Source organism: Myxocyprinus asiaticus, chromosome 16 (genome assembly GCF_019703515.2).
Source record: "Myxocyprinus asiaticus isolate MX2 ecotype Aquarium Trade chromosome 16, UBuf_Myxa_2, whole genome shotgun sequence".
In the NCBI taxonomy this organism is placed as follows: Eukaryota; Metazoa; Chordata; class Actinopteri; order Cypriniformes; family Catostomidae; genus Myxocyprinus; species Myxocyprinus asiaticus.
The window spans coordinates 6,729,656-6,756,280 of NC_059359.1; the positions used below are offsets into that span (position 1 = coordinate 6,729,656).

The window sequence follows — 26,625 nt, forward strand, 5'->3', positions numbered from 1 at the left end:
CTTAATGACATTTTTGTGCCAAGTTGTTCATAACAGTTGTCAGTTGTGGGCACTATTTTGCTGCTTTTGTTTTTGACAACCGTTCCTGCTCAATGTCAGTCTCAGTAAATCTCATTTGGTGTTTTTGGAGTGTGGGGTTTTGGAAAGAGGGGGCGTGGCTAATCCAACGGCTCAGTTTGTGGAAATTCTAGAATGGCCAAAATTGCTAACAGCATCTTCAAGTCCTTTTTTGCTATACTTTCTCCTCCCTGCCCAGTAGGTGGCGATGTGCACAAAGAATGTGAATCGCCAAAAACACAAAAAGAATAATGTGAAAGTGAAAGTGGAAATTGATAGGAAAAAAAGGACTTAAATACTGATTTGTTGTGAGTTGAGTTTTTGTGTTTTCTAAAGCGACTAGCCCACATATTCTTGTTCTATATACAAACCATGAGAACATAAATGTAATCATTGAAAATTCTAAATTCTTGTTATTTTAATCAGTTACTTCCAACTGTTTGCAATTAGCTCAATTGTTTCTTTCTGTTCATGAGAGCTCACTGATTCATATACTGAACTAAAGCCCAGTGACATTCAATGCGCTAGAAGTTCACTGATTCCAGACAGTTCTACGAGAGTGGACAGAGCGATTAAATGTCCAGGATTCGCATGCTTTTTATAGATGTTTGCTGGCGAATTTCCTCAGGGCTTTCTCCTTCCTGTTTCATTATGATTTCCATTCTCTGCATTAATGATATCATACACATGCTGTTGCCAACCCTTCAGTCGGAGCATAGATATGATTACACTAAGGCTGTTTCTGGGTCAGTAAGTTAAATATTTCAGATGGTTATTTTTAGACACGTCTGTTTCCATTTTGTGTTTGCTCTCCCCCCGTTTTGCCTTCCCTCCATCTCTCTCTCTCTCCCTCCCTTTCTGTCTGTCTTGGCCTTGGGCACCATTTGACCCAAAAAGTCATCATCATGTGGCTTAAAGGCCTGTCAGTGTTACCAAGAATCAGTATGTGTCATTAGTATAAGAGTATAAAATCAAATAAAAGAGTTGCGGAGGAATGTTATTTGTGTTTTTATTATTGTACATTTCAGTGCAGAATATCTTTATATGAAGTGCTCAAACTGTTACGTCACAATGTAGAATTTCTTTAATGGTTATCTTGATGTTATTTGCTCAAAGATTCATGCTGTAATGCACTTTGCCAGGCCCAGATGGACGTTTTTTGTTTTTTTTTACACTGATTTATGGGGAAAATCTGTGGAATACTGCAAAACGGATTCAATCTGTTAAACAGAGCTGAGAGTACTACATTACTGGTATCTGGAAGCATTGTCAAATTAGCCAAAATATTTAATAAACACGCAAGGGGCGGGGGATGTGTCCCAAGTGTAACCCCTAATCCAAACCCTACACCTAAACCTAACCATGATTTAGATAGGAAAATAACTTTTGTGTACCACAGAAGAAAGAAAACATTGGGCTTTGGAATGATTCGAGGGAAGTGTATTACAGGTTGACATACAGTACATCAGTAATTTGTTTTGAAATAATAAATATGAAATGAGTAACCAAATTTGCTCACAGATGTTTCCTTTCTTTAAATAGTGTGTTGGATAGGAGTCTAGTTAAAATTTGATCCCTGAAATCCTGTTTGTTGATTGGTTGGTCTCCGTGGAAATACCTTTTTGTGCAAGTCAAGTCATACGATATCTTAGAATTTCATCATCTCGTATGAATTATTACGAGTTGTCATGAGGCTATGTTGGAAATTTAAGTCGATATTCACTAAAAAACTTCCCCTCAATCATAGATTGCACATTTCATTCTTGCACTTGCAAATTAATACGTAGCGTGTCGCGATTGGTCACAAGGCACGCGGGAACCAATGGCAGTTGGCATCACTGACGTCAAACCAGTGCTGTGTCTTTAAGCGTCATATATAAATCTGAACGCAAACATTTTTGGGTGAACTGTTCCTTTAAGAGAACTTTCCCATGCTAATGCAGTATTATTATAAAATTATTTAGGCTAATATTGTTTTGAATCATTTACACATTTCACAGAATGAGAGAATCAGAAAAACATGGACCACCCGATGCCTAGCACCCCCAATTAAGAATCTGAAAAGTTTAAATATAAACGAGGGAGATTTACAAATCATTAAAAGAGTATCCTTGTGTTTATTTGGGATTGGTAATGCTGAAACTCCTGCTCTTGGTAATTACTATCTGAGAGTTGCTCTGAGGCAGTTGAGAGACAGCACAACACCATCAATATTGATGCCCTCTGGGTTTTTGGAGGGACTTTCAAACAAATCAATATTGATGCTATTGCCATATATCCTCACCAAGCCCTCTTTAAGGATTCATAACAGTTACAGCAGGGGCATACAGCATTTTTAAAATGACATGGAAATGTTGGTCCCAGTGACTGTGGTGGAGGAATTTATTAATTCTGGATTTAGGTTTGAGGAAGGGTGCTCTGGAATGTGAAATGGATTTCATCAGAGAAAAATGGCATTTTCATAATCAACACTGTATTTTCAAAAAAAAAAAAAAAAAAGGAAATACATAAGTAAAAGGGGCTTTGATTTTAGTGCATCGAAAATGCACAGCCTTATCTTGAGCACCCCGTGTATGTAGGGTTGGGCAAAATTCGAAAAATTATCATTCATCATATCATTAATTCAGTTCATGAGTTGGACTTTGAATTCAATTGTCCATGGCCAACAGAATGTTGAACTGGAATGACAATTAAGTTGCAATTAAACCATGCAACAGAGGAATTTCATTAGTCCAACACAATAACAAAATGGGCAAGAACAGATAAGTTCTTAGATGTTATGTTTAATGTTTCCATCTTGTAAAACTGGTTCATGTTGTTTGGCTCCATTTTGAAGACTTAAAATTTGAAAATAAATGTGTTAAACCTCTCTGGAAAATTAAGTTTTCTTCCACTTCACTGTCCAACATAGTCTCATGATAACTTGTAACAATTCATACAAAATGGCAAAACTGTATGACAGAATCGACTTTTATTCCTATGGAGACCAACCAATGAACAAACTTTTCAATCAAACAAAATGTTCCTATTTAAATCATGGTTATGTTAAGGGGTTACACCTAAAGGAATATTCCGGGTTCAATACAAGTTAAGCTCAATCGACAGCATTTGTGGCATAATATTGATTACATCAAAAATGAATTTTGACTTGCCCCCCCAAAAAAGAAGCAAAAATCTGGGTTACAGTGAGGCACTTACAATGAAAGTAAATGGGGCCAGTCCATAAATGTTAAAATACTCACTGTTTCAAAAGTATAGCCACAAGACATAAACAATATGCGTGTTAACATGATTTTAGTATTATAAAATTGTTTGCTAACCTTTTCCATTTAAAGATAGAGCCAAGTTTACAGCTTCATTTCCATGACACATTAATTTAAATAAACACTAACATGGCTGTAAAAATGATTTAATCAAGTTTACAGCTAAAATAATACTTGAGTTTTAACAGAAGAAATTAAAGTAAGTGCTTTTATAAAATTATAAGCTTCACATTTCTGCCTTTAAACCCTCAAAAAATGTCCTCATTCACATCCATTGTAAGTGCCTCACTGTAACATTAATTTTTGCATTTTTAAAGAAAATAATGCACATTTTTGGATGTCAACTCATATGATTTTTTTTTAATGATTTTGCCATCTTCCATTATTAGCATGACTTCTAATATAATATGTAAATATTACATTAGAAGTCATATATATATATATATATATATATATATATATATATATATATATATATATATATATAGACACACACACACACACACACACACAGTACATACACACACATTCACTGTTAATATCATCTAATGTTTGATGATTAATATCCCATATGTTGTGTGTATGATAACGTGTATGGGGGATTATTAAAAACTACACTTACAGCAGTTATTTGAATTTCTACGAATTATTTCCATTTTAATGCTATTTTAAATTCAAATTCAAATTCTGTATCCTGTTTGCTACCTTAATTCAAATTCAAGAATTGACTTGGACATTAAAAGCCATTCTCAATTCAATTCTGAATGGCACTCAGCCCCGCTCATATGCATTTGTTCTTAATCAGCGTACGCCTTTACACACTCTTTGAAATAGCTGTAGAACAAGCGATGCACTTCAGCAGCTAGCCTCCTGACAGTAAGCCATATATGAGAGACCTCATATGCACAAAGGCTGACCTCAATTCAATCTGTCGTCTCAACTATTGATCTGAACAGGGCTGTCTGGCCAACTCTCCCAGAGACAGACCGCTCGCTTGCCCTTGTAGCCAGCGCTCAAGTTTAGAAGCTATAGCTGCAAGGCGTTTTTATTGTTAATGTTTGATACATGCATTGCCATAGTGGCCTTCAAACAATCTGCACCCAGTTACATTATTTTGTTTACTTAAGATTGTGTCATATCTGATAGAGTTGTAGAGTTAAAATCTGAGTGACTCAAGAAATGACTTTTGCATAGAAACAACACCCCATTTGTTTGCTATAGTAGAGTTTAGAACAATCACTGTCACTTCTAAATGATTTATGGGGAGTGACACAAGACTTATCACTTCAACCACAGACCGAGACCTCACATGTCTATCAAAATGTCAAAGAGATTCTACACAATGGTAAGATTACAACTAAAAATAGTTCAATGCAATGGCATGTGAATTGTTATTAATCCGAAGATGTAAAATACAATAAACATCTTTATGTTTGCTTGAAATATGATGGCCCTGCAAAAGTGAAGTAATATTATATGGTGTGGGGGTGGAGAGGTCACTATTGAACTGGAAGTGACAGTTCTGAAATGAAGGTGTTAGTCATTTTCATATTAGTCGCTCTTGTGCCGTATTATCGCTGAACGAGGTCTGTAGATACAAGGCCACAAGCTTAACTTATTAACTTCTTAACTACCTAATGAATATGGACACTATCAATGTAAATGACTGCTTCATATAATAATCTTAACTTTACGCATTATATTGAATATTTTCGAAAAGATGTAGAAAAAAGTACAAGTTAATTAAGAAAGGAAGAACATTTCTCTTTCCGTTGTTGCAAAGTTGAATGTAAAGCATTTCAATATTTTCTATCATGTTAAATTTTAACGCTGATACATTTTGTGAATTAAATAAAAAGCTGTCTTAAAAAGTCTATTGAATAAAAAATCTGTAAATTACTTACCTGACACTGAACTATTTTCTTGAAAGGTAACAATTTACCGTACATGTCCACTGGCACAGAGCTGAGCAGACTTTTTAAATTCATTCTCAGTGGGAGCCGAGCAACAGGCTTGTGCAGAAAATTGCGTGAGCGACAGCTTAACGGATTTGCTTTGGATGCTGATTAATTTTCAAGTGGGACAATGCCTCAAGCCATATGCCAACAACTAAAAGGGAGTGGTTTGAGAAGAAAAGGTTAGGCCTAAAATGCTCCAACCATTATAAATCAGGGGGGAAATGTATTGGAAGTGTAAATATGAAGGTTTAACAGGAACAAAATGCAAAATTCAAGGGGGTCAACACTTTTCCCCATGCAGCAGTTCTTGTCAAATAATAGTGCTAAAACATTGTACAGCAGCAGTAAATCTGTGCATGGCATTTTATTTCATGAATTCATTTTTCCAAACCTAAAATACAGAAAAAACATACCTTTATAGTAATATTCTGTGAACTAAAACAACAGGTCCTGCTTTCAAAGGTCCCAATGGCTTATATATCCAAATGCTGCCTTAAAAGCTGTAGTGCCAAGTTAAAAATGAAACAACAGGGTTTAAACATATGCAAACGAGCAATAGAAATTAACAAAAAAACTTGATGATACCTATGCTACACATTATACCTGGTCATCAAAGGCAGACTGTTGGCATTGTTGAGGTCTTGAGTTCATTGCTGTAGGGTGAATTAAGGTAATCTGGATCATGTTTTGCACTTTGATTTTCTGTGACTGTCACCCCAACACGTCAGACCATCAAATGGAATTTTATGGTAATTTTACCGTTAACCACATTTTATTTTTATTTTTTGTTGGGTTAAGTGTAATGTTAACATGGGCTTGCTTGTGATATAGCAAAAAAAAAAAAAAAAAACATATTAGAGCTTATGTGTCCCACATTCCCCGATGTCCCAGAATACCCTATTTCACCCTAGTGTTTTTCTTGAAACTAAAGGAGATAAACACCTGCATTTAACAGGACTGACATATGTTGTCTCTGCTAAAAAGACCAGCTATTTCAGCATGCAATTCCCATGCTGGACTAGGCTGGTTTATGCTGGATAGTGCTTGCTTGGTGCTGGTCTAGCTGGTGGACCAGCATAGCCATGCTTTCACTAGCAAAACCTTGCTGGTGAAGCTGGTTAAGCTAGTTTAAAAGCCTGGTGTGGACACCAGAAGCTCAGCATCCCATTCTGGGGGACCAGCACCCAAAATACAACATAAGCTGGTGAACAGCAATTCTATTTTTTTCAGCAGGGGTGCTTGACACAATAACCTTTTTTGTCTGAATACTGAATATTTGGATGTAGCTGAGAAGAGCACAGAGAGTTGAGGGTATCTGGCTGGTTTCAAGTGCCTCTTTCAAGTCTTCCCACTTAATCAGAGACCTAAATGCAAATAAAAAATCAACAATGAGACAAGCAAAATTTCATCTCAGTCATAATTTCCACAAAATGCTTCAGAGAGTTCTATTGGCAATGGCTTTCTCTCCAACAAGTTCTGCAAGAGTCTTTCCATTCTCTCAGTTTTACGGGGCCAAAGAACAAACCTCGTCCATCCCAAATTCAGCTGCTAGGATCTTAGTCAGAATTTTACCGTGACCACACAAATATGGACAGAATCTTGACGCTCTTTTTAAAACAAGTGGTGCAGTTTTCAAGGTTCATCAAGAGTCAATAGCTTTTGTGGTAATATTTTGGCATCAGCTTTAATGGCTTGTGGTTGAATCAAAGTCAGGACAGACACTGCACATTTGACCAAACTGTCCTGCAGCCAAGTTCTATATCTTAGACAACCGTCCAGTATTTACGAAGTGGTCCGTTCCCATCCTCGGAGACAGGTGGCTGGTGCTTCAGATAAGTGAGCAGTGATGATGTGGCAAAAAAGGGCCGTGGCTCGCAGACAGATTCTCTGTATTGGCCATGACCCTACAGCGGCAAGGGTGTGATATGGATTAGGAGGCGGGATCAAGGCCCATTCTCGTTGTAATGGAGGGAGATGGGGCGGTCTCTCTGGACAGGCATGTAAGGCCAGTTGTAGCTGGAGCCGGACAGCAGCATGTCCCGTAGTAGGGTCTCAATGGGCGTTTTTCCTACCAGACGCACAAAGAAGAGCTGTTCAATGACAGGGGAGGAAACGATACGCAGGGAGGGGAGCCGTAACAACAGGCGGCCAAATCGGTTGGGTTGATTGGGGTACTGGTTCCGCACGTATTCCTCAAGAGCACATTGAGACTTCTCCTGGATGCTCTCCACATGGGCTACATCCGACAGACCCATGGCATCTAAAACAGAAAGTAAAAACAGATGGCAAAATTATATTTTTTGATACTGGATACTTTGGATATGGATACTTCCAGAGTGTCACTCTACAACTTGTTTTTTAGCAATTGTTTAACAAGATCTATAATCTATACAGTTCTGGGTAGTAACTGATTACATGTAATCTGGATTAAGTAATCAAAATACAAAAAGCAAGTACTTGTATTCAGATCACATTACATTTTAAAATACTTGTAATCAGATGACAGTTACTTTTGTATGATTTACATGAATACAAATAATTTAAACAATGGCAGTAAATTGTTCATAATTAATTGATTCCCCTAATTCTTCTTTTATGTTATTTTCTTTCTAAATTTGCCTACTGCTGATATACTTATGTTAAGTGTTTTTCAGAAGAGATGGGGTGGGTTGTGGAATTGTACAAATAAGACACTAGCCACTAGCCAGATGGCTATAATTAAACTGAAGATAGAGCGAGTGGTCTGTCTGCGGTCTATCACTATTTCTTTGGAAAGGTTTTGTCCATCAAACGCATTAAAATGCCCAATACGCGTAATTTCGGATTCACAATCGAATCTACACATAAATGCCGATCCGATTGTATTAGCATAGTAAAGTTAGTTTTAGTATAGCAAATTGCTTTTGTATCAGCTTCAAAACTGAGTAAGACCACAATTGTTAAACAAACCCTGTGAAGTTGCAGGGGTGTGGTCGAGCACCGATTTGTGAATGTAGAGCGAGATCGGGAGATGAGAGCGTTAAGGAGACCCACCTGTGTGTGTTATCTCTAACAACTGTTTGTGTTAATTAAAGTCTTGTTGTTTGTTACTCCAGTTCCCGCATCCTCCTTTCCCGAACTGTTACACTGGTGCAGAAACCAGGGAAAGGAGGACGAGGAAGAGAGAGAGAGACTGCTCTGTGTGTGTTCATAGATGTGTCATTATGTTTTCAGTTCAGCGTTTGTGTTAAAGTCTTGTTGTTTGTTACTCCGGTTCCCGCATCCTCCTTTCCCAAACTGTTACACCCTGGATAACCTGTACAGAATTCTCCCATAAATTAATCTTCTTCTATTAAGGTATGTTGATGGTGTAAATTTAAGTGCATTTTTTATTTCACTCAAGAACAGTAGTAGAACATCATATCAAAAAAATCATATCAATTCTCATATTTTAATTCATTACGTTTTCTTAAATGCATTTAAGTAACATTATGTCAAAATGGTTCAAGATTATCAAATCAATCAAATCAAATCACTTTATCCTACTCAAATGCATGTGACACCAAAAAAAAAAAAAAAAAAAATTATGAGGTAATCCAAAGTAATCCAAAAGTAATCATTTTATATTACCTTAAAATGGTAATCTAAGAGATAACGTACTTAATTATGATTTCTGTCAGGTAATTTGTAATCAGTGCCGGATTACAATTCCGATGTAATCTTCCCAGCACTGAATCTATAAGAACTGTCTCTTATTTGCATCACTTGGTGAACTTTTGATTAAAATACAATGCACAGTAAACATTAAAAGATACCCGAAGAACCATTTGGGGTTCCTCAGTGGCGGAGCCCTCTGAATAGACACCCTCCAAACACCCATTCAGATCTGTGAAAAATGTACTTTGTTGCTGCAAGAACTTTAAAGAAGTTTAAGGACTGTCAAAGTTTCCTTCAGAAGCCCCATCAGAATGGAAAGGCTTTGAAGCTCTTGAAATATATTTTAAAGTTCTTTGAATGGAGGTTCTACAGAGGCTTCTGCTGGTGTAGAAGCTTAGGAAGAAGCAGAATGGGGCATACATTTTCTGTTTCATATAATGCCTCTGTGCACAAAGCAAGGGCCATAAAGAAATGGTTTACTTAGTCTGGTGTGTAAACACTTGACTGGCCTGCACAAAGCTCCACTAAACCACTAAACACCTGAATTTGAGCACTGAATGTGCAACATGATCACACAGAACCTAAACATGTTGCTACTGAATGTTTTGGTACCGTGACATTGACCCCATTGTGCTGAGTATCTGACAAGCAATCTCCCATCAGACGTCTTTGCATTAATTCAAATGTATTTAATTTTCCTGTGGCACTACTGATAGGAAGTTGTGAGAGCTGCCTCAGAGACAAGGGTCTTGTCCCACAGAAACCTTGAAGAAATTGCGTTCATATGATAAATTATGAGCATGATTCGGTTGCGTTTTTCCTCTAGGATTATAGTTTTACTCCACTGCCAGTAAGGTTTAGGATTTGGATTAGGGCGTATGGTAAACAACTCGCTTTATAACTCACTTTTGACATTTCAACTGGAAACCGGAGATCACACATGCCCATACGTTCAACAAAACTTCCGGCTTTGGTCCCTGGGGGCAGTGATTTGAATTTCAGTAAGTACAGACCTATTTCAATTGAAGAACTTTTGATTTACTGTGGCCGAATTCACAGTGAGATCAGTCTATTGTCCAACATCAGTGCCTGACCAGTTTTCTTCAACATGAACACTGATGCCATGTTCCAACATCTAGTGGAAAGCCTTCCCATAAAAGTTGATGCTGTAATATCAGTTAAAGGAGGACCAACTCCCTATTAATGCCCATGGTTTTGAAATGAAATGTTCAGCAATAACATATGGGCATTCGGGTGTTCACATACTTTCAGCCATGTAGTGTAGAGTCTTTTACTCAAGTGTGTAAAATTGTCTGAGGGGTTGAAGCCATGACCGCCTTCTCTATTCTCTCTGCCACGGTACTTATCATTGGTGTACATGTACATTCAGTCCTGCTGAGCTTCAGTTCTGATAACAAAAGATTAATTGCTTCATATTTCTATGAGGTCGAGGAGACCTGCTGAGTGGACACAACTGGCGCTTCTTTCTACATCGCATGAGTCCTGATAAAGACATCTACAGTTACTGTAGGCACTGTTTTGTAAGGAGGGGGGACTGATGCATCAGTCTCGAGCATAATGTCTTTGCTGACAAGCCTGGCATGCTTCTACGCCAGTTCCTCTTGTGCCGGCGTAGCACAGCAAAGGCATCCCCTCTCTTCCTTTGTGTCTCACAGTGTGAACACACGCTGAGAACTGCCACCGCACTGCGTCGGGCTATCGGGGCAACTGGCTGACATTAGAGGCCCATCGGGTGATATGAGGTGATGGGAGGTTTGAGCAGAGTTTATGGGCCACAAGAGTTTGTCTGTCCCTGTTAGCTCATGCTTGCGGGTCTCGGCAGGGGGTGGAGGAGGGCTTTGGCTGCAATTGCGGCATGGATCACATTGATGCCCTGGGCTACAGAGGTTATGTAGGTCACAGCCAGACTGAGGCGAATCTCTCTCGCTGCAACTCAGCATGCATAATTCAGTCATGTTGGTGGGAGTCGGGGTGGGGTGGGGGTTGCTTGCCTGATTTCAATAATAGATGGAAGCATGGAGGATTGAGTGATAAAAAAAAGCAAATTGAGAGCAGTGGGTTCAGCCATCCATTTGGAAAAAGTGCAGGTCTGGGCTGGAAAAGAGTTTCTGACAGGTAGAGCAGGGAATCAGAAATAATCTAAACCAGTGGGCAAGACATCTCAGAGTCTGGAGCTCTATACTAGTGTTTGGCAGTGGCACAGGAAACTCTTCCCATCTTGAATGTGTCTTGAATCAGTTAGTGTGTTTACATGCATTTTTAAAGTTTGATTTTAATCGGACTAAAACAATAATTCGTCTTTTTGCGAAGTCAGACTAACAGACCTAGATAATGCGATTGTAGCTTGGCTTCGTCCAGCATGTATACACGTTTATTGGTCCGCAGCTGGACTCTGCGTTGTGCACATACATGCTCCGAAAGACAGGTGATGAGCAACGTGAATTTAACCTGCCGTATTTTTTGCCTTTCCATCAAATATAAGACTAAGCTTTGTGTTATGTGTACATGGGGTGCTTTGCATTTCTTTAATTGTGCATCCTCATTTCCTCGCTCCTCCATCCTGTGACCCGGAAATTGATCAAATTCCGTCATCATGAAGGACGAATCAATTCTCTAAATGCACCGCGAGGAGGCAAGGACAGAGGATGGAGGAAGCTTCCCTAGGACACTTGAGCATGGAAACACAAAAGCATCCTATGCTGAAGACTTTTTTGACGAAACACAAGACAGTTTTAATGCATGTTTCTTCTTCAAAAGTGCATCTTGAATTATTAGGATTTATTATGAATATATTTCAACAACATAACAACAAGTGCTCCGAGGCAATGCAGCTGCGCAGATATGGCACTCGGAAGTGGTGCTTGAGTGAGCAAGGACATTTCATTTTACAAAAGCATCTTGCTTCGATTCCTTCGTCCTTGTTTCCATTCCTTGCATCCTTTCTTTGTTTCCTAAGAGGGTGGGGCTAGGATGCAAGGAAGCAAGGAAAGGAAACGAGGATGCACAGTTTTAGAAATGAGAAGCACCCATGGACAGAGAGATGAAGGCTATAACTTGACTTCGCAAAACCTGATTACAACTGCGCATGTAAAAGTGTTGGGGGTAGCACATTACAAGTAATGTGTGTTACTTAATCAGATTACTTTTTGGAGTAACAAATAAAGTAAGGTGATTGTTGCTTGCAAACTATGTTGCAGGGAGAAAAGCTTTGGAAAAAAAAAATAAAAAATACCACTGAATCAACAAACACCTTTCTAGCACTGACGGTGAGAAGGTTTTTTTAAATGTGTACTATGTACACATGCCTCAAATGTGTCACATCTAGCTGTTTTTTCAGCGTTTCACAAAGCACTCTGTTAATGGTGCTACATCTAGCTGTTTTTGAACGCAATAACGCTTCCCATGTGAACGGCCCCAAATGCATTACTTTCCATAAAAAGTAACAATGTAACTTAATTAGTTATTTTTATTAGTAGTAACCTAATAATGTAACACTATTTTAAAGTTAACGTTTCCCAATACTGGTGATAATTAGTCATCACATTTTACACAGTATGATGCTGTGGGATATAAACAACAATCACAATTCTGACAACATAGATTCCATAGATAAACAGAATGGGGTTTAGATATTTTCTAAATAGTAGACAGTGGATATTATCAGTGAGCGTTATCAAAATGAATTCATAATTGACATACTAATCAAATCATGTTAAAATTAGGTTTGTTATTCTTACCAGAAGTGAAAAGTACGATGGACTTTAGGCAGGAGTACTCGGCCGTGTCTACCTGAAGGGCTTTCAGTTTCTCTACCTGTTCTTGGAAGACACGTATGTGGTCCATAAAGGCCACCACCCGCTCGGCTGACATTGGGGAGGCATGTAGACCAGCAGCGGCCAGCAGTGGTGCCACATGCAGTGGCATAGAACACTGAGCAGCATTCAGAACAAACAGCTCACTCCACGACATGCGTAAGAGCGCCACCTACACACAAAATCATTGTACATTACATGAGAAACACTAAAAGCATTCATATAAACATTCATTAATTTAAACTTTTGCTAATAAAAAAAATTACATATATACATACAACAATATGCATTTGTTGTATAAAGTCGACTTGAAATCATAATCAAAAATCGATAAGTCTGAGTCTAAATTATGATTGGAAGAAGTGCCTCTGAAGCAGTTATAAAATACACACCTGTACATTCTATATTCATTTAGATTATAAATCTATATGTTAGCTGTATGTTAATACATTGTTTGGCAACTGAAAACATATATATAATGAATCACATATTTAATTATATATTGACAGAATATATATAATATATTATTTTGTTTTGTTTTTTTCAGACTTCTACAAATCAGTTTCCCTTTTCATTAAACATTAGTGTTTTTTATATTTATAATTTCAATAAGCCAATCAAGGCTGCATGTCACTGTGATTTAACTACAGTTAAGGAGGTTTTGGGGGTTTTAAGGACATCCCTTACATGTTCTCGGTCTTATTGTGAACAATTCATTGGTACATGATATTCCAAAGAAAACAAAATGCTTCAACTGACATAATCAAACCTTATTTATCAACCTCTTCCCTCTACAAGTAACATAGAGACCACTTTTGTTGATTCATTCAATTCCAGATGGATAAAATAAAGTCCTGATAATTGTTTTTTCTTGTTTAATATTTTAATTTCACTCTGAAATACGTCACATTATGGAAATTTCCGTAATGTGCTGGAAATTTCATGATGACATTTCCCAATGATTCCTGAACCAAGTTGCTAGAACATGTCTAAGAAAGTAACATTGGCTCTGACAAACTTGCTTTACCTGGTCCATGAGCTGTAGGTCAGGAAAGAAAGGGATATTCTTTGCCCACTCCACAGCACTGAAGAGCAAACGGGCAGCCAATTCACAGATGTTCTCAATGCCCATAAGGTTGTTGGACTGCATGCACTGCGCTCCATATCGGGAGGTGGGGTATGGCTCGGCCCGCAAGAGCAGCGAGATGAAGCCGGAAAGATAAGGCTGTCCATTGTAAGGGTCACTCCCATTGGTCAGATACTGTCCTGGACTGGACTGTGAGTTGGACATACGACCCCTTTGGACAGCTAAGGAAAGGAAAATAAAAAGCAATGTGCCATTAGAAGTGGTATTAATGAGTTTACTTGCCAACACTTGTTACACAACACTGTAATAAAGAAAGGTTACAGACTAAGCCTTAACCTGCCAGTACAGATCAGCCAAGTCCCTTGTAAGATACTAATGTGTCTGCATTCTGCATAGAATCTGTGAAACACATCAAGGAGACGACGACCCCTTTGCTTTCCATCAACGAGTAATGAGTGAGTAAACACTATGAGTGTTTTGGACCTTCCTCAAACAAATGGTTCGGCAAAACGGGACATTCCTGAAACAATGCAGCTCGATGCACATTTGGGAAACACCTGTTTAACTATTCTGCCATCTGGCCAATAACTCCATTTACTACTAAACAGAATGAACATAAAAATTAGTGAAAATAAGGAAAAAATGAGTGTGTGTGAGAGAAAGAGAAATCTCATTTATGTTTCATTTAAGTATCAACTATGTCTCAGATAAAAACTCCTTAAGAGAAATACAAGCAGAAACAAATGAGACAATTGCTGACATTCGGTACTAGGAGAAGAGTTCGTTATGAAAACTCTTGTTTTTGATTGCAGACTTTGGTATCTCACAGTTTGAGACTCTTCTGAAACTCACATGTGAGGAGAGATGTGAGATTACTGGGGTCTTTTTCTCAAGAGAACATATTTGAGAAGCTGGAGGCTTAAGCAAATATCTCCATTTGGTCTCAATGCAATCTAATTGCTGTCTAGGCGAAATTTATGAGATATTTAAAAAAATCTCACTTGTTATTTTTCTTTCCTACAGGGATGATCCAGAGTGTGACTTTACGTCTCACTTTGACAGTCATAGGAATTACAGACATGGGCCTATTTTAAACAGGTGTCTATGATCACAAATTGGACATGAGATTAAGGGACAGATCCCCAAAATGCTCTGAGCCAGATTTGAAATACATTCAGAGTTTCTCTTAAAGGAAGGAAGAGTGAAAGGAGAAGAGAAACGGAACTATAAAGATTCAGGAACCTTTGAAAAGTCACCACTGTATTGTTATGGAAACTAGAGCTACCTATGAGTGCTCCAATTAGGTTTATAATTTAAAACTGAAAGGATGACAGAAGCCTTTCTTGTTTCTTGTTTCAAACAGTTACAGACTAAAGAAGAATGTTGTTAAGTACTGAATGTACATTGTGGACAGTCTCTTGTCCAGCTATCCTACGCATAGTTACATACTGGAGCAGCTCTATATTGTCTGATGCATTTAAAGGGGAAGTGTGTCATTTCTGTGTGACAAGTGCCACCAAACAGCATTGCAATTGTCCAAAGACTTCCCCTATCTTCCATTGGTTAAAAAATAGATAGTCCTGCTGCAAACTCATGCCATTGGTTGAGCCACTTTTGCCATTTTGACAGCTCCACAGAGCTGCAGTGTTTACGCCTTTAAAGCAAATCAACTCACGAATAGCTTACTTGCAGTACTAGTCTCTGCATATTAGCTGGCATAGGTATTTTAGCATCAAAAAATTGCACACATCACATTTGAACAGAATTGCAATCTGTTTGAGCGACCTGACTCTACCGAACATAACAACATTGGGGTAAGTTTGGGGTGGGGTTACATGTTTGCAGTGCTGGGTAATCTGGATTACGTAATCAGATTACGAAAATCAAATACTAGGATTAAATTACATTTAGAAATACTTGTAATCAGACTATAGTTACTTTTTATGGATTACATGGTTAAATGTAAATAGTTCATAATTTATTGATCACCATAATTTGTATTAACTTTTCCTTCCTACGATATATGTCCGGAAATTCTTCGAGTGTTTTCGGAATGCTCAAATGCAAATGACATCAAATAAAAGAGTTAGGTTGGAAGTAATCAGAAATGAATCCTAAAGTAATCAGATTATATTACCCCAAAAATGTAATCTGCGAGATTACATTACTGATTGCAATTTTTGTAATGTAATTTGTAATCAGTACTCGATTACAATTCAGAAGTAATCTACTCAGCACTGCATGTTTGTCCCGACAATGGAAGGAGGCAGAAGGGGCGATAGGGGTGTTTAAGAACATTCATTATTTTTTCAATTCTGTTAGGTGCTGATAGTGGCACAGAAATTACACACTTTAAAGAAAGTCCTCTTCCTCTCTTTATTTCTCTTTCAGCATAAAACATGAACAGAAAAGCTAAGAAAAATCTCAAACACTCAGTCTCAACTCAAAACCACCTTCTTACGAGGCTCTGATAAATCAATAAGCGAACGTGCTTCACGTGTGCCAGGGGATTAACATGCGGCTCCTACTCAGAGGTCAAAAGTTATGCAAGCTGGACTTTCCTGTTCCTCCTTTTTTCTCTCTCACTCCCTCAATGTTTTCCATTCTCTGAAACTGGTCAGTTGTGATGAAGCTCAGACATACCAAAAAACAGGGAAGGTGGAGCAGCAAGCAATAACATTTGCGGAGCTAAAATGTGACACTGAGGTGTTAAAACACATTGTTTAACATCAGTCATGCACACTAATCCATTTCTATTTACATAATCCTTATGCCAGAATTATTATTCTGTAATTATTTACAGAATTATTTAGAACCAAGTGTGATACTCATCTGAAGACTATACAGTGGGATCCAACAGTCTGAGACCACTTGTCAAAAATCCTTCCATTTTGTATTTTTTTATGCAGGCTATATTTTTAGCATAGCAATTTGAGAGAAAAAATTGAAAAATATGAAATTCTTAGTATTTGGTATATCCCCCTTTTGCATTATTGACAGCATGCACTCGAGCTCGCATGGACTCAACAAGTTTGTGCAAAACCTGAATGGTTATCCAATATGATTTGAGAATGTTACAAAGAGCATCTTGTGTGGTCAATGGAAAAATAAATCTGACCATTTGTACAAAGGAGTCCACATGGTTAATGCCACAAATGTGCATACCTAGAAATATTCTTTAATATTTACTAAAACTTTGTTAAATTCCAGATTAAAAAAAGAAATCAGATTTTCAATGTGGTTTTTCTGACTTCACTGCACGTGAAGAATCTGAGGTTTTCATGTTACAAAGCAATAATCTGCAAGAAGGAAGAGTCACCTCTGCCGCAGATCACCTGTCCAAACTGGTAGAACAGCAGGATTAGTCAATCGAACAGGTGGCAGGGTGATATTTATCCAAACCCCACAGAGAGCTGACACATTTGGACTTTGCTATGATCCTGTCTATTATTCATGTTTACTTTCCATTGACCTATATTTCACCTGCACACGAGAAGTGAGTGACTTACAGGTCATGGGGTGAAGTCATAGTTTCAGCGTGTTTGTCGAGATGCTAAGCACAAACATGCGGCAAACAATTGCGTTGTTTTCACACCCTGCACAACTGCACATGAAACTCTACAAAAGCTGCTTGGATTACACACAGTACATATATTATTCATACGTATATGCTCGGGCCCCTCCCTCAGTGTAATTCTTTGGGATTCTTTTGCCCTTTTTATTGTCGGCCACGCGAAAATCTCAAGTCTGACTGCTTAGAAAAGAATTGGCACACTTTTCTCAATAACTTGCACTATTTCAGGTATCATTCATTTCCATAGCATAAACGTGGCGGGGCTTGTCATGTGGCAAAATCTAATACTTAGGGATTTGAACAAACCCCTAACTCTAACTCTAAGCACTAAAAATAGTGATACTTACCCTGGTATAATAATAATATGCTTGGTGTAAGAAGAGACATGACATTGTGTGTAAACAAGCGTGAAAGCTCTTCTTAGTGTGAATTTCAGACTTTTCATACAGTCTATATATTGGTATTTTCTCGCTTTGACAAAGGTCACGCCATGGCACACAGAACATTCCAGCAGACGCATATACTTGCAGAAGCCTGCGGAACTGACAAGGCAATCACGCTTCTTTCTTTCAGTCAGAGGTGCCCTTTGCCAGACTGGAATGTCAGTCATGTTAAGAGTAGCCGTAAGGTGTAAGAACAGGTAGAGCGATCAAAGAAGAGAAGTGAGACATCAGCCGTAAGGAGGAAGACAACAGTTCATATTTGTGACTCTTAGCAAGCATTAGCTGAACGTTCTTAAGGTTTCAACATTGTAGGTTCTTCAGATCAGTGTATTGGCTCTAAGAAGTGTTAGAAATCAACTTTTTTTTAATTTATTTTTTTGTTAAGTGCCAATATTTGACCCCCAGGAGATGATTTTAAGGTGCATGTTACCTTTATGAGGGTATTTTGTGTTTTCTAACCATAAAAAAACATAAACAGTATATACTTAAAATATGTTCTCAATCTGGGCAATTATAGCTGTTATCTATAAAATTATACTGTAATAAAAGGAATATTCTGGGTTCAATACAAGTTAAACACAATCGACAGCATTTGTGGCGTAATACTGATAATCACAAAAATGTATTTTGACTTGCCCCTACTTCTTCTTTAAAAAAAAGCACAAATCTGGGAAGTAATTGGGGCCAATCTGTAAACATTAGTCACAAGATAAACAATATCCGTGTTAACATATTTTAGTGTGATAAAATCACTTTCTAACCTTTTCTGTGTGAAGTTGTAGCCAATTTTACAACTTCATTGCCATGATGATGTAATGTCAACAAACCCTAAAATGACTGAAAAAATTAATTTTAACAGAGTAATTAATGTAATTGCTTTTATAAAATTATAAACTTCACATTCTTACCTTTAAACCCACCAAAAGTGGAAGCCCCATTCACTTCCACTGTAAGTGCCTCTTTTTTGCTTTTTTTTTAAGAAAAGGAGGGCGAGTCAAAATAATTGTTTGTGGTAATCATCATTATGAAACAAATGCTGTCCATTGAGCTTGAATTGAACCCTGAATATTCCTTTAACATTAAATGCAAAAGAGACTGTCATGACACAATAAACACTGCTTGAATAGATTTTAAAAATTGGCTAGCCTTTATGTTAGATTAGTTCACTAATGTCTACCATTATTGTATATTAGGACGTAATTGCAATTTCAAGTTTTGAGTGTTTTCAGGGTTTACAGAACTGATTTCAATGTAATTTTTTCATCAAAACCTCCACATTCACATCTGCCTCTGAGACACTGAATACAGATTTTTGACAGCTTTATTATGAAATATATTCAATATTAAATAATAAATGCACTGTGGGTGATTTTTTTTGTCACTTTCGGTGGTATTTTTGCTCCATTAATTTCTGACCCTGGTTGTAGGTATCATCCATTTACAGATGACAAATAGGGGCCTGGGTAGCTCAGCGAGTATTGATGCTGACTACCACCCCTGGAGTCGTGAGTTCGAATCCAGGGTGTGCTGAGTTACTCCAGTCATGTCTCCTAAGCAACCAAATTGGCCCGGTTGCTAGGGAGGGTAGAATCACATGGGGTAACCTCCTCATGGTCGCGATTAGTGGTTCTCGCTCTCAATGGGGCGCTTGGTAAGTTGTGCGTGGATCGTGGAGAGTAGCATGAGCGTCCACATGCTGGGAGTCTCCGCGGTGTCATGCACGACGAGCGATAAGATGCGCAGATTGATGGTCTCAGAAGAGGAGGCAACTGAGACTTGAACTCCACCACACGGATTGACGTGAGTAACCGCACCACCACGAGGACCTACTAAGTAGTGGGAATTGGGCATTCCACACAAATAGACAAATGGAGCCCTCATGGGTTCGTTAAAGCGCCAGGACTAAAGAACTTTAAAAGGTTCTTCTGTAGAATCAGACTGTAAAACCTAGTATTTTTCCTAGTTTATGTCACATGACTATAATCTGCAGCAAACCATAAAAAAGCACTAGAGTCACACATCTACTGTGTTTGTGAGGGTCTGTATGAACCGCAGTGGAACAGGCAGCATGATTCAGCCCCATTCATTACCAAATGCACATGATGAGCTTGTAGGAGTACAGAGTGGGATTTCTGATGGCTACAGAAAAACAAAGAGCCTCACAACGAAATGCTTTTGACCTCATCCAACAAGCATTAGCCATACCAAAGTTCAAGAGTAATTGAGTTTCATTTTAAAGGCTATCAGTGATGTATAATGTCAAATATCTGAGAGATATCTGAGGCATTGGTCTGATTTCCAGACTTATCTAACTACCTTTGTGAAGAATTAATGATGAAAATAATGATGATTAGTTTATGTACCTGTGAGGGGTTGGTTTACACCAACCTGATATGTCAGTCATTCATAATTAAAGTAAAAGTTATGAGAATCCCAGAACTATTCATTATACCATATAATAACCATGTTGGCTGCTGAATACCTGTAATAGTACCTACAGTCCAATGTGCTCCTTATTTCAAGTGACTGAATTGCCTAATTTAGAAGAAATATACCTTAAGAATGAAAAGAAGAAGATTCTGTGAGTGTTCCTGTCTATTTTGTCACTACCAACACAGCACAAACTGGCCTAAAGAGTTAAAAAACGATATGCATACTATTGGTTTTAACTGTAAGCATACAGACAGAAAAACAAACTTGAGTTTAAAAGAAGCAATAATATGAGTATGTGTCTTGACTAAACTCTTAAGGCAGTTTATGTCTACAAAATTCAAATAAGAGTGCAAAAAGTGTATGCTGCATAAAGGCACTATCATTCTAAATTATTTACATTCATACCACTTACGTTTTAGGGACCTAGTTTCAAATAGATGCATTGCATACAAGGAACATTTTCAACTGTTTGTAGAGATAAATGAAACATGAAAAACAGCTAAATATAGCGAATGTTTATTGGGGAAACTTAGAAAACTAGGTCTTGGTATTTTTCTGAATTTGACAGACAACTTCAAACAAAAGCATGCCTGAAGGATATTTGGGATGGTTAGTTTCTGCTTTGTAGCGTGCAATATTATAAAACACAGAATAATTCTGGACCCAAGATTCTTTAATTGAAATGTCTATGCAGACAGCAAAACTGCCTTTGCCCATATTCATATCAAAGGTCAACAGATCATCAGGAGGTTTCCTCTGGTTCTTTCAGTTCAGAAGGCATGACTAGATGAATTTTCGCTGAAGTGTTTTTCATAAACCAAATGGACGTGGAACTCTGCATAGTTCTCACAAGCAACTGGAGAACAGAAAACAACTCATACAACAACCATACAATCAAACAATAACTCCTAGTAACTTGAACCTCAGTTTAAATGTTCTATTTAAGATGTTTTTGCGCACTAAAACATGGTCCAAATGGATAATTTCATGTACTGTTTGTTGAAGTTTATTTCTCTTGCTGTTTAATTTTTCACGCGCGCAATTAAACGAACAAATTGTCACGATTAGGCCCGTCAAAATTCCGAATTCTAAACATTCTCGAACAATACAGATTAGTAGTCGACTATTAAGTTCAATTGTTGCTGCAGCGTTACTTTTTAATCACAAAAATTCTAATTTTCTCATTCTAAACAAATCAAACTCATCTCATGATGAATGCTACACTTAGAATCTAAAGCTTTTCAACCATTCTTCTGTTCAACAAAGAACAGTTTATGGTCCTCAAGTTAAATATATGGTTCTTTGAAGATTGGAAAAGTTCTTGATTTTACCTTATAGCTTCTTCAGATACCCATACTGGTTTCTGGGTTCTTTAAAGCCCCAAAACATGGGCGTTTTTTCCAGTAACTACAGAATAAAAACGTTCTTTTTAGAATTTTTAGGCGACAACAATGGTTTGGTTCTAACTCCAACCTTTATTTTTATGAGTGGCAGCAATATTTCAATTAGAGATGTTTTTCCTCAAGGTTTAGGTTGTATTTGGGTAGTGTAGAGCAATTAACACAAACCATGTTAATGGGAAGTTGTCCTGCACCCGAATTGACGGATTAAATGTGGAGCTTCGCTTTTACGTGAATTGACTCGTCTTTAATAAAGCAATTCAACGAATGTTAAGTGGCAACTAGAGTGTCTCATGAGTAAACAAAGGGGTCCAAGAAGGAGTAATACAACTGCTTTACTTTTGAATGAAGCTTGGGAATGACACCACCAAACCTTTACAAAAAAAAAAAAAAAAAAAAAAATGTCATGTAGTTACTGTGGTAACTTGGTATTTGACACCTCTGACAACAAAATACAAAATGGAAACAAAATGAATGAAAATTGATTCTGAAAGCATCTTACAATGTTTTATATGGTTTATATGGTTTAACGTGCCTAATAATTGTAATAACTGTGGTTTTGTCGGAAACAATGGTGATACATTTTGTGTTTATAGTCACTATTCTATCACACTCAAGAACTGAATTATATTGGAACTTTTGATCAAAACTCAAGGATTCAAAGAAGCAGATTGCCCCTCTGATCAAAAGTTTGCTAATCAACTACAAGCACTAAATGTCAAATCTTACCCTCTCTCCTCATTCCCACTTTCAAGCACTTTTTCAGTCGACAGTATTGGCACTGGTTCCGATGGTGCTGGTCAATGGGACAGTCGCGGTTCCCCCGGCAGGTGTAGCTCAGGTTCCGTCGCACCGAGCGTTTGAAGAAGCTCTTGCATCCCTCGCACGTAAACTGGCCGTAGTGTTTTCCGCTGGACTTGTCTCCGCACACCATGCAGTCCACGTTGGGGATTTTGTCCCCGGAGTGCGCGTCGTTGCCCGGGGTTGAACCCGAGGGAGTTCCCGGGGTCCCGCCGGGCTCCTGACTGCAAATCTGTAGCTGGGACCCGGGATCCGCCGAAATGTTCTCTTGCCACTGATTTACTACCATTGCCATGCTATCCCGTAACACTTTTGGGGTGCCAACAGATACAGTTCAACTCCTCTCACGCGAGGAGGAGGTTACAAACGATCCTCGATGACTTTCGAGTAGATCTACAGGCGCTTCCCAACTCAAAGACCTCTCTAAAACAAAACGTGATATATCAAAACTGAAGTTCTCTAATCAGAATAACTCTTGGAATATTTACAAAGCTAAATAAATGGTGGCATAATCAGCACGAAAGAAAGCACTAAGAGTGTTCATTCTCGGTGCGGAAATCCCCAAAACATGTTCAGCTTGGAGATCCAGTCGCTCCGAAATGCTGTCAATAACGATCGAGGAATGTCCGTGCAATAAGAACAGTCCCGGTCACAAGAGGACCATGGCGATCAGTTCAAAGCTTCGCGATCTTCTCGAAATCCCATGCGTGACCTTTCGCTTCAGTTGCGAAATAAGTTGCGATTCGGTCGTTGATATTATTCTTGGGTGTCTACCGGATCCGATCAAAAAAGGTTTCTAAAAACCATAGCCAATGATGATGATGTTGATGATGATGATGCGGTACTTAATCGCAATCTTCTTTTCGCCAACAAGAACGCAAAGCGAAATTTGTATGTGTACAGAAAACACGTAAATAAAAACCACGCACGACACTGTTCTTTGTGCCAGGAGAGTTCGTAAAGAAGCCGTCAACTTGGAGGTTCTGTTTACAAGCGGGGAACTTCAGCCCGTTCCGTGAGTTTCACCGGCCAGCTGTCCGTCACATCTCTAAGAATCGTAGTTCAGAACTGGGTGAAAGTGACACTAAACAGACTTGGTTGCTGAAGCTCCGCCCACCACACCCATAAAAGGATATAGTGGCCATATAAGGGCACCTAGCTTTCTCATGGGGCGGGGTTTGTAGACCTTTAGCTCACCAATTGGTCAGCGGAGGTGTTTGAAGAAAGCCTTTGTCCAACTGGATAATTAATGCGATTTTTAACAATCTAACATACACACGGAATCTCAAGAGCGTTTGAAAAACACATTAACACTGATAATTATTATTTGTTTGTTTGTTTGTTTCATTTTTGAAGAAATTCTTATTTTATTATTTACCCTCATCAGAACAGTTTATTCACAAAAGACAAATGTATATTTTGAGAAAACTGGTGTAAGTTATGCCATGTTTTTATAGGATCATAATACGATAATCGTTTTTTTTTTCTTCTAGTAGGCTAATTTCAAATTGTGTGCGTTCATAAACCTTATTTAGATTGATTTAATCTAATAGGCGAGCATATGTTTGTTTTATGCACTTTTAACTACTTAAAAAAAAAATCTCTAAAATATTGCTAAAATAATTTTTATGTGAATGCAAAATACATTTGCATTATGACGTCTATTTCATTAAGAGAAAACGAAAACGATGGAATGACTCCACGTGGTAGGTCGTTTGTTTTATTAGGGTGTTGTTGAAGTGTTGGAGTTTACACCATTTGACAAAGGCTCCTCACATGAGTCTACACCTCTGTTAGTTTAGTCTATAATGAGCATATTGGCAAGCTGTTAATGCACAAAAGGCCACAAGGGTATATTACAGTATAGTGACATGCACAGGGTTTTACTATTAAACCTAAAAAAGCTATTAAACATCCAGTTAGAGGCATCGAAATAATTGATTGATGGCATAGTTTTATTTAAAACATAAATTGTGTTTATATGCAATAAGATTTTCCTCCTTTCTAAATTATTTGACATTAGTTCAATAGGAATGCATTCATTTGGATTTTCCTCAAAATGAATTTAGCTCTGCAAATGTTATAGTCAAGGTACTGCTGCTATATTTAAAGTATCTGTAATATATTCATGACAATCATGCATTTATCATTTTACTAAATGTTAACATTTAGCTATAGTGAAGGTAAAATGTGTAACTAAGCAAACGTCTCACTTCCCTTGTTCTATCGTGTAAATGATATTTATGAGAAAACTGATAGATGACTGCATGGGGGAAAGCACTAGTTAGTTTAATTGTGCAACAATACAAACAACAAATGAGACTGCTTAGTTAGTTAGATACAGTATATATATTATTGCAATCTGACATGAAACATTTTAACAACACCACAAAACCACAGTAATGCATTTATTGTATTCCCCACTTTCTCCAAAATCTCCTAAAGTTTGACATTTCCCCTTATTGAGTTCAGAGAGTGCAGTATCCCATTTACCAGTGCACCGTTAGATGCAAAGTAAACACTCATCTTTGTGTTGATGCCTTAGCAAAACACTAGCAATACAACCATCAAAACATTGCCCTCATTATTTACAATGAATTAAAACAAATGAATTTAATTGTTTAAAAACGAAGTATATTGTAAATAAACAGAAATGAAAGAAAATAAATTATTTAGATATACTCACGAAACATATGGTTCCCAATTAAGCAGCAGGCAAAGAAAAGAACTTGATGTTATTGCTGTCCCTATTTAGCACGGCACTTCTAGTGCCAGAGGCCATAAAGTTGCCCTTTAGCTTAGCTTAATTGTTGTCACATGTAACCCTACCTGTCCTCCAATTAGCCTTTTGACTGGCTATTAGATCATTCTGTGGCATACAGGCCAAGGGTGTTATTTGGTGGGGACTGTGATTATGTGTAATTCTATACAGTGCCCGCATTTCAGAATGTCTAAATGAAGTAAGAGCTGTTTTCTGATATCATCAAATAATAAAGGTTCAGTGAAACCAGGCATTTTTAAAGGATAAGTTCACCCAAAAAAGTAAATTATGTCAGTATTTACTCATGTCAATCCGTGCCATACTCAAACCTGTACACTGTTATCTTTTCCAGTGGAGCGCAAAAGGGGAATCTTTTCCATTTAATAACAGTTTATAGAGACGTGGGGCTATCAAGCTCCAAAAAGGAGGACAATAAGAGCGAAATGTGAGAAACAGGCTAAGTCTTAATTCACTGAAAATCTTCCCCTGTGCTGTAGCTCTCAAATGTCGTTCTCTTTTATCCACGTATTCAAACTAGCATGTCATGTTCGGGTTAGGATGACATTTGGAATGACATGAGGGTGAGTATTGATAGAATTTTTATTTTGGGGTGAACAATTTCTTTAATGGCATAGCCAAATAATCGAAAGTGCCACCAAAAATCACCTTTTATTGAATGGAGGTACATGCAAATGTTTTTGGATTGAATGTTATCATGATGACCAGCACATAGAGTACATCCATATGTCAGATATACACTCACTGAGCACTTAATTAGGAACACCTGTACACCTACATATTAATGTGATTATCTAATCAGCCAATCATGTGGCAGCAGCGCAGTGCATAAAATCATGCAGATACGGGCCAGGAATTTCAGTTCATGTTCACATCAACCATGTGATTTTGACCATTGCATTATTAAGTATTTCTGTAACTGCTGATCTCCTGGGATTTTCACACACAACAGTCTCTAGAGTTTACTCAGAATGGTGCCAAAAACAAAAAACATCCAGTGAGGGGCAGTTCTGCGGACAGAAAGGCCTTGTTGATGAGAGAGGTCAACAGAGAATGGCCAGACAGGTTCGAGCTGACAGAAAGGCTACAGTAAATCAGATAACAGCTCTGTACAATTGTAGTGAGCAGAATAGCATCTCAGAATGCACAACATGTCAAACCTTGAGGCGGATGGGCTACAACAGCAGAAGACCACGTCCGGCACTTTATTAGAAGTATAGTGTTCCTAATAAAATGCTCAGTGAGTGTATCTCTGGGTCTAGTTGATTCAGAAGATAAATGCACAGGGAACGCATACCTAGTACCTAGTATGAGGTGACTGATGATTAGAGCATCTGGCACAATGACTCCAAGAATGAGGT

General features: G+C 37.9%; 1 protein-coding gene across 1 annotated transcript; it reads right to left on the bottom strand.

Annotated features, from left to right (window-relative positions):
- Positions 1 to 5,627: 5,627 nt before the first annotated feature.
- On the bottom strand, positions 5,628 to 23,537 carry LOC127453588 (nuclear receptor subfamily 2 group F member 5-like). Its single transcript, XM_051720058.1, has 4 exons — positions 22,414 to 23,537; positions 13,775 to 14,055; positions 12,673 to 12,919; positions 5,628 to 7,538 (listed from the first exon to the last, which is right to left on the bottom strand). Exons 1-4 carry the CDS (start codon positions 22,778 to 22,780, stop codon positions 7,222 to 7,224), a joined length of 1,212 nt encoding a protein of 403 aa, XP_051576018.1. The 5' UTR covers positions 22,781 to 23,537; the 3' UTR covers positions 5,628 to 7,221.
- Between the last annotated feature and the right edge of the window lie 3,088 nt (positions 23,538 to 26,625).